Below are 12097 nucleotides of genomic sequence, written 5' to 3'. Positions count from 1 at the left end.
CATAGATAAGTCAGTAATAATGGGAACAGGTCAGTTCCTTCTCTGCACAGTGATCTCTGTACATGGCACAGAGCATGCTCATAACATAGAGAAGTCAGTAATAATGGTAACAGGTCAGTTCCTTCTCTGCACAGTGATCTCTGTACATGGCACAGAGCATGTTCATAACATAGAGAAGTCAGTAATAATGGGAACAGGTCAGTTCCTTCTCTGCACAGTGATCTCTGTACATGGCACAGAGCATGTTCATAACATAGAGAAGTCAGTAATAATGGGAACAGGTCAGTTCCTTCTCTGCACAGTGATCTCTGTACATGGCACAGAGCATGTTCATAACATAGAGAAGTCAGTAATAATGGGAACAGGTCAGTTCCTTCTCTGCACAGTGATCTCTGTACATGGCACAGAGCATGCTCATAACATAGATAAGTCAGTAATAATGGTAACAGGTCAGTTCCTTCTCTGCACAGTGACCTCTGTACATGGCACAGAGCATGCTCATAACATAGATAAGTCAGTAATAATGGGAACAGGTCAGTTCCTTCTCTGCACAGTGACTTCTGTACATGGCACAGAGCATGCTCATAGCATAGAGAAGTCAGTAATAATGGGAACAGGTCAGTTCCTTCTCTGCACAGTGATCTCTGTACATGGCACAGAGCATGCTCATAACATAGATAAGTCAGTAATAATGGGAACAGGTCAGTTCCTTCTCTGCACAGTGATCTCTGTACATGGCACAGAGCATGCTCATAACATAGATAAGTCAGTAATAATGGGAACAGGTCAGTTCCTTCTCTGCACAGTGACCTCTGTACATAGCACAGAGCATGCTCATAACATAGAGAAGTCAGTAATAATGGGAACAGGTCAGTTCCTTCTCTGCACAGTGACCTCTGTACATGGCACAGAGCATGCTCATAACATAGATAAGTCAGTAATAATGGGAACAGGTCAGTTCCTTCTCTGCACAGTGATCTCTGTACATGGCACAGAGCATGCTCATAACATAGATAAGTCAGTAATAATGGGAACAGGTCAGTTCCTTCTCTGCACAGTGACCTCTGTACATGGCACAGAGCATGCTCATAACATAGATAAGTCAGTAATAATGGGAACAGGTCAGTTCCTTCTCTGCACAGTGATCTCTGTACATGGCACAGAGCATGTTCATAACATAGAGAAGTCAGTAATAATGGGAACAGGTCAGTTCCTTCTCTGCACAGTGATCTCTGTACATGGCACAGAGCATGTTCATAACATAGAGAAGTCAGTAATAATGGGAACAGGTCAGTTCCTTCTCTGCACAGTGATCTCTGTACATGGCACAGAGCATGTTCATAACATAGAGAAGTCAGTAATAATGGGAACAGGTCAGTTCCTTCTCTGCACAGTGACCTCTGTACATGGCACAGAGCATGCTCATAACATAGATAAGTCAGTAATAATGGTAACAGGTCAGTTCCTTCTCTGCACAGTGACCTCTGTACATGGCACAGAGCATGCTCATAACATAGAGAAGTCAGTAATAATGGGAACAGGTCAGTTCCTTCTCTGCACAGTGATCTCTGTACATGGCACAGAGCATGCTCATAACATAGATAAGTCAGTAATAATGGTAACAGGTCAGTTCCTTCTCTGCACAGTGACCTCTGTACATGGCACAGAGCATGCTCATAACATAGATAAGTCAGTAATAATGGGAACAGGTCAGTTCCTTCTCTGCACAGTGATCTCTGTACATGGCACAGAGCATGTTCATAACATAGATAAGTCAGTAATAATGGGAACAGGTCAGTTCCTTCTCTGCACAGTGACCTCTGTACATGGCACAGAGCATGCTCATAACATAGATAAGTCAGTAATAATGGGAACAGGTCAGTTCCTTCTCTGCACAGTGATCTCTGTACATGGCACAGAGCATGTTCATAACATAGATAAGTCAGTAATAATGGAAACAGGTCAGTTCCTTCTCTGCACAGTGACCTCTGTACATGGCACAGAGCATGCTCATAACATAGATAAGTCAGTAATAATGGGAACAGGTCAGTTCCTTCTCTGCACAGTGATCTCTGTACATGGCACAGAGCATGCTCATAACATAGAGAAGTCAGTAATAATGGTAACAGGTCAGTTCCTTCTCTGCACAGTGACCTCTGTACATGGCACAGAGCATGCTCATAACATAGATAAGTCAGTAATAATGGAAACAGGTCAGTTCCTTCTCTGCACAGTGACCTCTGTACATGGCACAGAGCATGCTCATAACATAGATAAGTCAGTAATAATGGGAACAGGTCAGTTCCTTCTCTGCACAGTGATCTCTGTACATGGCACAGAGCATGCTCATAACATAAAGAAGTCAGTAATAATGGGAACAGGTCAGTTCCTTCTCTGCACAGTGACCTCTGTACATGGCACAGAGCATGCTCATAGCATAGAGAAGTCAGTAATAATGGGAACAGGTCAGTTCCTTCTCTGCACAGTGACCTCTGTACATGGCACAGAGCATGTTCATAACATAGATAAGTCAGTAATAATGGGAACAGGTCAGTTCCTTCTCTGCACAGTGACCTCTGTACATGGCACAGAGCATGTTCATAACATAGAGAAGTCAGTAATAATGGGAACAGGTCAGTTCCTTCTCTGCACAGTGACCTCTGTACATGGCACAGAGCATGCTCATAACATAAAGAAGTCAGTAATAATGGGAACAGGTCAGTTCCTTCTCTGCACAGTGACCTCTGTACATGGCACAGAGCATGCTCATAACATAGATAAGTCAGTAATAATGGGAACAGGTCAGTTCCTTCTCTGCACAGTGACCTCTGTACATGGCACAGAGCATGCTCATAACATAGATAAGTCAGTAATAATGGGAACAGGTCAGTTCCTTCTCTGCACAGTGACCTCTGTACATGGCACAGAGCATGCTCATAACATAGATAAGTCAGTAATAATGGGAACAGGTCAGTTCCTTCTCTGCACAGTGACCTCTGTACATAGCACAGAGCATGCTCATAACATAGATAAGTCAGTAATAATGGAAACAGGTCAGTTCCTTCTCTGTACAGTGATCTCTGTACATGGCACAGAGCATGCTCATAACATAGAGAAGTCAGTAATAATGGTAACAGGTCAGTTCCTTCTCTGCACAGTGATCTCTGTACATGGCACAGAGCATGCTCATAACATAGAGAAGTCAGTAATAATGGTAACAGGTCAGTTCCTTCTCTGCACAGTGATCTCTGTACATGGCACAGAGCATGTTTATAACATAGAGAAGTCAGTAATAATGGGAACAGGTCAGTTCCTTCTCTGCACAGTGACCTCTGTACATGGCACAGAGCATGCTCATAACATAGATAAGTCAGTAATAATGGGAACAGGTCAGTTCCTTCTCTGCACAGTGACCTCTGTACATGGCACAGAGCATGCTCATAACATAGATAAGTCAGTAATAATGGGAACAGGTCAGTTGCTACTAATACAGACAGCAGAATAAAAAAGAAAGAAGACAAAAAAAGAGAAAAGAAAATAAGAGAAGGTAAAAGGAAAGGATAGAAAAGATATCCTTTCAGTTAGATTCCTTCTCCATCCTTCCTGTGGAGACCTCCACTGCTGTCCTGCCTTCCACTGGATCAGAAGAAAACACCATGGACTGGTGGAGAAGACTATACAGTGGGTACGGAAAGTATTCACACCCCTTTACATTTTTCACTCTGTTTCATTGCAGCCATTTGGTAAATTCTCATTAATGTACACTCTGCTCCCATCCCCCATCTTGACAGAAAAAAAAGAAATGTAGAATTTTTTGCAAATTTATTAAACAAGAAAAACTGAAATATCCCATAGTGATAAGTATTCAGCCCCTTTCCTCGGTATAACACATGGTGATAAGTATTCAGCCCCTTTCCTCGGTATAACACATGGTGATAAGTATTCAGCCCTTTTGCTCAGTATAACACATGGTGATAAGTATTCAGCCCCTTTCCTCGGTATAACACATGGTTTATAAGTATTCAGCCCCTTTCCTCGGTATAACACATGGTGATAAGTATTCAGCCCTTTTGCTCAGTATAACACATAGTGATAAGTATTCAGCCCCTTTGCTCAGACACTCATATGTAAGTCCCATGCTGTCCATTTCCTTGTGATCCTCCTTGAGATGGTTCTCCTCCTTCATTGGAGTCCAGCTGTGTGTAATTACACTGATAGGACGTGATTTGGAAAGGCGCACACCTGTCTATATAACACCTCACAGCTCACACTGCAGGTCACACCAAATGAGAATCATGAGGCCAAAGGAACTTCCCAAGGAGCTCAGAGACAGAATTGTGGCAAGGCACAGATCTGGCCAAGGTTACAAAAGAATTTCTGCAGTTCTCAAGGTTCCTAAGAGCACAGTGGCCTCAATAATCCTTAAATGGAAGAAGTTTGGGACCAGCAGAACTCTTCCTAGACCCGGCCGTCCAGCCAAACTGAGCAATCATGGGAGAAGAGCCTTGGTGAGAGGTAAAGAAGAACCCCAAGATCACTGTGGCTGAGCTCCAGAGATGCAGTAGGGAGATGGGAGAAAGTTCCAAAAGTCACTTATCACTGCAGCCTCCACCAGTCGTGCCTTTATGGCAGAGTGAACCCAACGGAAGCCTTTCCTCAGTGCAAGACATATGAAAGCCGCATAGAGTTTGCAAAAAAAAAACATGAAGGACTCCCAGACTATGAGAAATAAGATTCTCTGGTCTGATGAGACGAAGATAGAAATTTCTGGTGATAATTCTAAGTGGTATGTGTGGAGAAAACCAGGCACTGCTCATCACCTGCTCAATACAATCCCCACAGTGTGACATGGTGGTGGCAGCATCATGCTATGGGGGCAGGGACAGGACAACTGGTGACAATTGAAGGAAAGATGAATGCGGCCAAGTACAGAGATATCCTGGAAGAAAACCTCTTCCAGACGCTCTGGACCTCAGACTTGGCCGAAGGTTCACCTTCCAACAAGACAATGACCCTAAGCACACAGCTAAAATAACAAAGGAGCGGCTTCAGAACAACTCTGTGACCATTCCTGACAAGCCCAGCCAGAGCCCTGACCTAAACCCAATTGAGCATCTCTGGATGGACCTGAAAATGGCGTGCACCAACATTTACCATCCAACCTGACAGAACTGGAGAGGATCTGCAAGGAAGAACGGCCGAGAATCCCCAAATCCAGGATCCCAAGAAGGCTCATGGCTGTACTAGCTCAAAAGGGAGGGTGCCTCTACTCAATACTGAGCAAAGGGGCTGAATACTTATGACCATGTGATATACTGAGCAAAGGGGCTGAATACTTATGACCATGTGATATACTGAGCAAAGGGGCTGAATACTTATGACTATGGGATATTTCAGGTTTTCTTGTTTCATAAAATTGCAAAAATTTCTACATTTGTTGTTTTCTGTCAAGATGGGGGATGGTGGATGGGGGATGGGGTGCAGAGTGTACATTACTGAGAAAAAGCAATGAACTTTTTTGGAATTTATCAAATGGCGGTAATGAAACAAAGAGTGAAAAATGTAAACGGGTTTGAATACTTTCCGTTCCCACTGTATATCTAGCATTATGGGCTCATTACTCCATGTTTAGGACTTTTTTCCCTGCCAGTGTTAGACATGATGGCATAATGCCTCCTCTTGACCATCTTAGAGCATTTGGTCCATAGACGCCTCTTACCTTGCAGTGACAGTGACTTAACCCTCGGAGTGGGTGATGCGTTCTGTGTGCTGTCATATTCTCTGTGTACGTAGATGAGGAAGGTGTACTCAGCGCTCTGCTTTTCCCAGTTCTTTTCCTTGATGGTACTGATATTGATGAAGTTCGTCTTCTTGACTTGTTCTTTGAAGTGCAGAGAATCAAGGATTGTAACCAACCAGTGGACGTCATCCAGCTCGAGATCGGCGATGACGACGACGTTGTGTCCTAACCACGGCTGGCTCTAGAACAGCACAGAACATTATACAAGCTGCACACTTATTATAGTGATGGCATAGACATGTGATAAGAGTTATTCTGCTTAATCTTGGGGTCCAGTAGTCACCGTGGGACGCCCCATGAAGCTTCAGACGTTCAGCAGCACAGTCTCACTGCTTTTGCTACACAATATGGGATATTAATAATTCTTCTGTGCTCATATAACTTTATCCACAAAAGTGTTTTGCCACATTTTTGTCATAAAACATTTTAAAAAGCCACAAAACTCTGCTGCATAAGTCTTCACAACTCCACCAAAGTGGATGGAGCATGGGAATGATGGAGCTTTGGCAAGACAGAACATGAGAGAGGCGGAGCATGGGAGAGATGGAGCATTTGAGATATGGTGCATGGGAGTCGCGGAGCATGGGAGAGATGGAGCATTTGAGATATGGTGCATGGGAGACGCGGAGCATGGGAGAGATGGAGCATGAGAGATATGGTGCATGGGAGACGCGGAGCATGGGAGAGATGGAGCATGAGAGAGATGGAGCATAGGAGAGACGGAGCATGGGCAAGACGGAGCATGGGAATGATGGAGCATGGGAGAGACGGAGCATGGTAGAGACAGAACATGGGAGAGACGGAGGATGGTAGAGACAAAACATGGGAGAGATGGTGCATGGGAGACGCGGAGCATGGGAGAGATGGTGCATGGGAGATGCGGAGCATGGGAGAGACGGAACATGGGAGAGATGGAGCATGGGAGAGACGGAACATGGGAGAGATGGAGCATGGGAGAGACGGAACATGGGAATGATGGAGCATGGGAGAGACAGAACATGGGAGAGATGGAGCATGGGAGAGATGGAGTATGGGAGAGATGGAGTATGGGAGAGATGGAGCATGGGAGAGACGGAACATGGGAGAGATGGAACATGGGAGAGATGGAACATGGAAGAGATGGAGTATGGGAGAGATGGAGCATGGGAGAGATGGAGCATTGTACAGGCGGCGCATGGGAGAGATGAAGCATTGGAGAGATGGAGCATGGGAGAGACGGAACATGGGAGAGAAGGAACATGGGAGAGATGGAGCATGAGAGACGGAAATTGGGAGAGATGGTGCATGGGAGACGCGGAGCATTGGAGAGACGGAACATGGGAGAGATGGAGCATGGGAGAGGCGGCACATGGGAGAGATGGAGCATGGGAGAGATGGAGCATGGGAGAGACGGAACATGGGAGAGATGGAGCATGGGAGAGATGGAGCATGGGAGAGATGGCGCATGGGAGAGATGGAGCATGGGAGAGACGGAACATGGGAGAGAAGGAACATGGGAGAGACGGAGCATGAGAGACGGAACATGGGAAAGATGGAGCATGGGAGAGACGGAACATGGGAGAGATGGAGCATGGGATAGGCAGAGCATGGGAGAGATGGAGCATGGGAAAGACGGAACATGGGAGAGATGGAGCATGGGAGAGGCAGAGCATGGGAGAGACGGAACATGGGAGAGATGGAGCATGAGAGACGGAACATGGGAGAGATGGAGTATGGGAGAGATGGAGTATGGGAGAGATGGAGCATGGGAGAGATGGAGCATGGGAGAGACGGAACATGGGAGAGATGGAACATGGGAGAGATGGAACATGGAAGAGATGGAGTATGGGAGAGATGGAGCATGGGAGAGATGGAGCATTGTACAGGCGGCGCATGGGAGAGATGAAGCATTGGAGAGATGGAGCATGGGAGAGACGGAACATGGGAGAGAAGGAACATGGGAGAGATGGAGCATGAGAGACGGAAATTGGGAGAGATGGTGCATGGGAGACGCGGAGCATTGGAGAGACGGAACATGGGAGAGATGGAGCATGGGAGAGGCGGCACATGGGAGAGATGGAGCATGGGAGAGATGGAGCATGGGAGAGACGGAACATGGGAGAGATGGAGCATGGGAGAGATGGAGCATGGGAGAGATGGCGCATGGGAGAGATGGAGCATGGGAGAGACGGAACATGGGAGAGAAGGAACATGGGAGAGACGGAGCATGAGAGACGGAACATGGGAAAGATGGAGCATGGGAGAGACGGAACATGGGAGAGATGGAGCATGGGATAGGCAGAGCATGGGAGAGATGGAGCATGGGAAAGACGGAACATGGGAGAGATGGAGCATGGGAGAGGCAGAGCATGGGAGAGACGGAACATGGGAGAGATGGAGCATGGGAGAGGCAGAGCATGGGAGAGACGGAACATAGGAGAGATGGAGCATGCGAGAGGCGGAGCATGGGAGAGATGGAGCATGGGAGAGATGGAGCATGGGAGAGACGGAGCATGGGAGAGACGAAGCATGGGAGAGGTGGAGCATGGGAGAGACGGAAATTGGGAGAGACGGAAATTGGGAGAGACGGAGCATGGGAGAGATGGCACATGGTAGAGACGGAACATGCGAGAGATGGACCATGCGAGAGGCGGAGCATGGGAGAGACGGAAATTGGGAGAGATGGAGCATGGTGATGTGTACCTGATAAATTCCTCAAAAGTTGTAGAGTAACTTATCCCAGAAATGTTACATCAATCTCTAACTGGAGCAACATTTCGGGCGAGGTTCAGAGGTGATAAGATGAGCCTAATACATTAAGTGTCTCTTAATTAGTTGCATCTTAGTCCAGCACATCCCTCAGGAAGAATGGCCTATGAAACATAAGTCTTAATGAATCAGCCCTAAGTATTCTAAGAACTCTAGTCCCTCCATACTGAGGTCCATTATTAGTGGGTCACTCTTGGTCCTCAACACCACTGTAATATTACTAGAAGGAACCTCTTGCCTCTTGTCTCCATCACATTTGGACATGGTAGTGATAAAAGGCTTTAGAAAAGCCCTGCAAGGCTGAAACATTGGCCCAGAACCTTTCCTTTGATGATTATATGTAATAAAATACAATATCTATAATGTCACAGCTTTATCACATTGGGGCCATATGGAAAGTTAAATAATGGGGAGGAAAACTGAAAAGAGGGAATGATTGGTAGTAACATTTGTAGGTGGAGAAGTTTCCATAATAGTTAAGGTGACATCAGATCTTTACTACGAAGAAAAATGGATCCCTCAGGTCAGAGATCTGGAGCAAATCAAAAGGATCCATGTTTTGGAGAATCGATCTCCCAGAACTTTTCAATAAATCTGAATCTTACCGATTTCTTCCCCTTTGAAAGCCCTGAAAAGCAAAAAAGAGACAATAATAAAGTAAATTTACCATGTATTGTACATTGACAAGTTCTGGGCTCCATCATTAGGAGCACTAGAGCAGAAGAGGTTTTAGGATTGTGGAAAATGTGACCCTCCCTCTGGATGGTGGAAACTGAAGGTCGAGTGATATCGTGACCCTGTAGTGATCCATGTACATGACATTGTGGAAGGATGAGAATGATTAGAAGGGCATGAACAATCGTGATTCTACGAGTCACAACCCTAAAGAGGACCTTGTTCTGACATGTGACCACAAGAACAGACAAGGCTCGATAACACTATAAGATCACATGAAATATGGGCACATTACACAGTGGTCAGAACGTCGCTATCTTACAGGACCCACCTTTCGTCTGCTCCATGATCTCCTTTAACTTATTCAGTTTCTGGCACATCAGCTCCCCCATATTTTCGAAGTACATGGCTTTAATCCCCAGATCCACTCAGCTCCGTCCTCGTCTCAAGACCAACGTCAGTTCAGCAGTGGTTTCCTATCAGACTGGGGATGTTCTAAAATACAAGTTTGTATCTTATGTTAGTAAATATGATATTAGAGAAATATAATAATTGTACAGAAGTGATGGTGAAGCTCCTGGGCCCCCATGGAAAACTTATAATAAGGTCCTCACCTACCATGTGATCTTCTCGGATGGAGAACACCTCTGGCTTCTCACTGCATCTGTAGGTCCATATGGTGGTGTTGTTTTCTCTTTCCTGAGGTCTTCAGATTCCTGGGCAGTTCCCGTGTCTTGTCCCTCGTTTATTTTCCAAGACAAACCCGAAAATCTGTAATTTATAAGGCCCCTTGTACCTGCACACAGCTCCCGCAGTGTTACACCAGGCCTTCCGTCATTCACCTCATATCTCTTCTTTAGTGTTCCCGGATCTGAGACAACGCCTCTGCCTTGGCTCAGGCTGAGTGACCTTAGGCACCAATTTATTGTAGGATGTTTCGAGTTTGATTGTCATTTTCAGGTCAAGGTCCATGTGTCCCTTCAGCTCCTTCACCAGCAAAGCTGATAAAACCATATCGACTTTACTCACAGGTGTAACAGCTGAGATAAAAAATGTAAAAAAGCTTAAAATGTATCAGTCCTTCTAGAATGAGCCGTCATGTGTGCATGGGGGGAACACTGGGCTTTCTCACCGCCATGTTTAATTTCTGATGCACTTCTTGGCTGTTTTTTAAGAGATGCAGATTTGGTGCTGAAATTTGAGGTGACTTATTCTCTTGTCCTTGACACAATCCATCAGCATGATGGTGGATCATTCGGCTCGGCTTCGACAGATGGATGGACTCCCTTGATGCCCTCCTGCTGCAACGATTTTCCCTCAATTACTGAAAGATGCCGACCTAAGGAAGGGGCGCCCACCTCCTGCTTCACTGGTCTTACACTTCACTGCAGTAAGCTCCCTTTTTCTCTATAAACTCCTCTTTTCTTACTTCGTCAGCCTTGTATCTGTCACCTCCACACTATCCACTCCACTCTGCTTCGTCCTGACCCTGCAGGTCCTAATCTCTTGTCCTGTCCTTTTTACTCTCTCATCCTTCTCCTATCTGTCTCAAAACAGGAAGCTCCTTTCCTATATCCTCCTGTGCTGGGGACTCTCCTCCCCCCCTCTTAACCCCTGCTGCCCTGTCACTCCCTATCCATCCCTTCTCACTAAGGGACCCGGGAACCAGTGACACCCAATGGCAGCCGGCCATATTACACAGGAGAGGATACCATACAAAAATACAATACAGTAAAAACACAAACATTGCAATATCCCAAGTCACCATATAGGTCCGGGCACTGGACACCATATTACACCAGTATCAATAATCAACCCCAGGCTGAGGATACCACCCTTGTACAGTGCTGAAACTATGATGTATTGTAGTATTGAATGGGTTAAATGCTGACATAAGAAATGTCTCTGATCCCAGTGGATGACAGCTCCAATGGTTTTGCTGCTCTTTCAGGCCTAAAACACACTTTCGCATAAAAAAACATACATGTGACACGGTCCGTTTTTCGGGTCCGTGTTCCGTTTTTTTGGGGCGTTTCTCCGGTACGTATGGCATCCGTGTGATGGCGTATGCGAGCCGTGTGTACGTGTGGGATGTCCGTATTGCCATAAAATACGCACGTGTGTTGTCCGTGTGCGGTACGTTATTTTACAACCGTATTATACCATCACTACCCTTGTTAACCCATCATGATGTGCTGCACTTGTGTTTAATTGAACAATTAACATAGCAATTTACTTTTTTCGTTTAAAAACCCAGTGAAAACAAGGCTTTTGGGCTCTTTAACACATCATACACACTCCAACATGTCTCTCTCCAATGAAGCAACCATGTATTTGCTGTGGTTGATATCTAGGAGATTTGGGGTTAGGCGACATATGATTGAAGAAGAGCCAGCACTGGAGAGAAGGATGTGGATCCACCCCCTTGTGAAGCTCAGGAAAACACATGAGCATTTTAATATTCTCTATGCTGAAATGCGGAAATTTCCTGCAAAATTCCAAGCCTACTGCCATCTCACCATGAATTCATTTCACAACATCCTTGGCCTTGTGTATAATCGTTTGAAGCATCAGGACACCTCTATGCGCCTCAGCATCTCCCCTGAGGAACGACTGTTGGTGACTTTATGGTAGGTTTTGTTATTTTTATGTTTTTTTTAAAAAAACAATTTTGAAAATATGTAAAAACTGAAAAGCATGCATTCAGCTAAACTATGCTTTTATGAAATCGTAACTTCTATGGTTGCCTAAAATTCATATCGACCACATAACCTCATTGTAAACCCTGAAAATGGTTTGATTGCTTACACATACCATCCTATTGTTACAGAGAATTAAGAAACAAGAGACTAACTGCAAACATTCTTGTTTATT

General features: G+C 45.3%; 1 protein-coding gene across 2 annotated transcripts in view; it reads right to left on the bottom strand.

Moving 5' to 3' along the window:
* Positions 1-10229, bottom strand: part of LOC142246575 (uncharacterized) — a 55347-nt gene extending 45118 nt beyond the window's left edge. Inside the window, exons 1-4 of one of the 2 annotated variants that reach the window (XM_075319640.1) lie at positions 9838-10229; positions 9555-9718; positions 9154-9176; positions 5720-5981 (exon numbers count right to left, since the gene is read on the bottom strand). In XM_075319640.1, the coding sequence (XP_075175755.1) occupies positions 5720-5981; positions 9154-9176; positions 9555-9630 (361 nt within the window). In that variant the 5' untranslated portion in view covers positions 9631-9718; positions 9838-10229. The remainder of the gene's footprint in view (positions 1-5719; positions 5982-9153; positions 9177-9554; positions 9719-9837) is intronic. The other variant, XM_075319641.1, reaches the window with a different exon arrangement.
* Positions 10230-12097: the final 1868 nt, after the last annotated feature.

Source organism: Anomaloglossus baeobatrachus, chromosome 7 (assembly GCF_048569485.1).
Source record: "Anomaloglossus baeobatrachus isolate aAnoBae1 chromosome 7, aAnoBae1.hap1, whole genome shotgun sequence".
In the NCBI taxonomy this organism is placed as follows: Eukaryota; Metazoa; Chordata; class Amphibia; order Anura; family Aromobatidae; genus Anomaloglossus; species Anomaloglossus baeobatrachus.
Note: the sequence above shows the minus strand (reverse complement) of the source record. Positions and strands in the feature narration are given on the sequence as shown.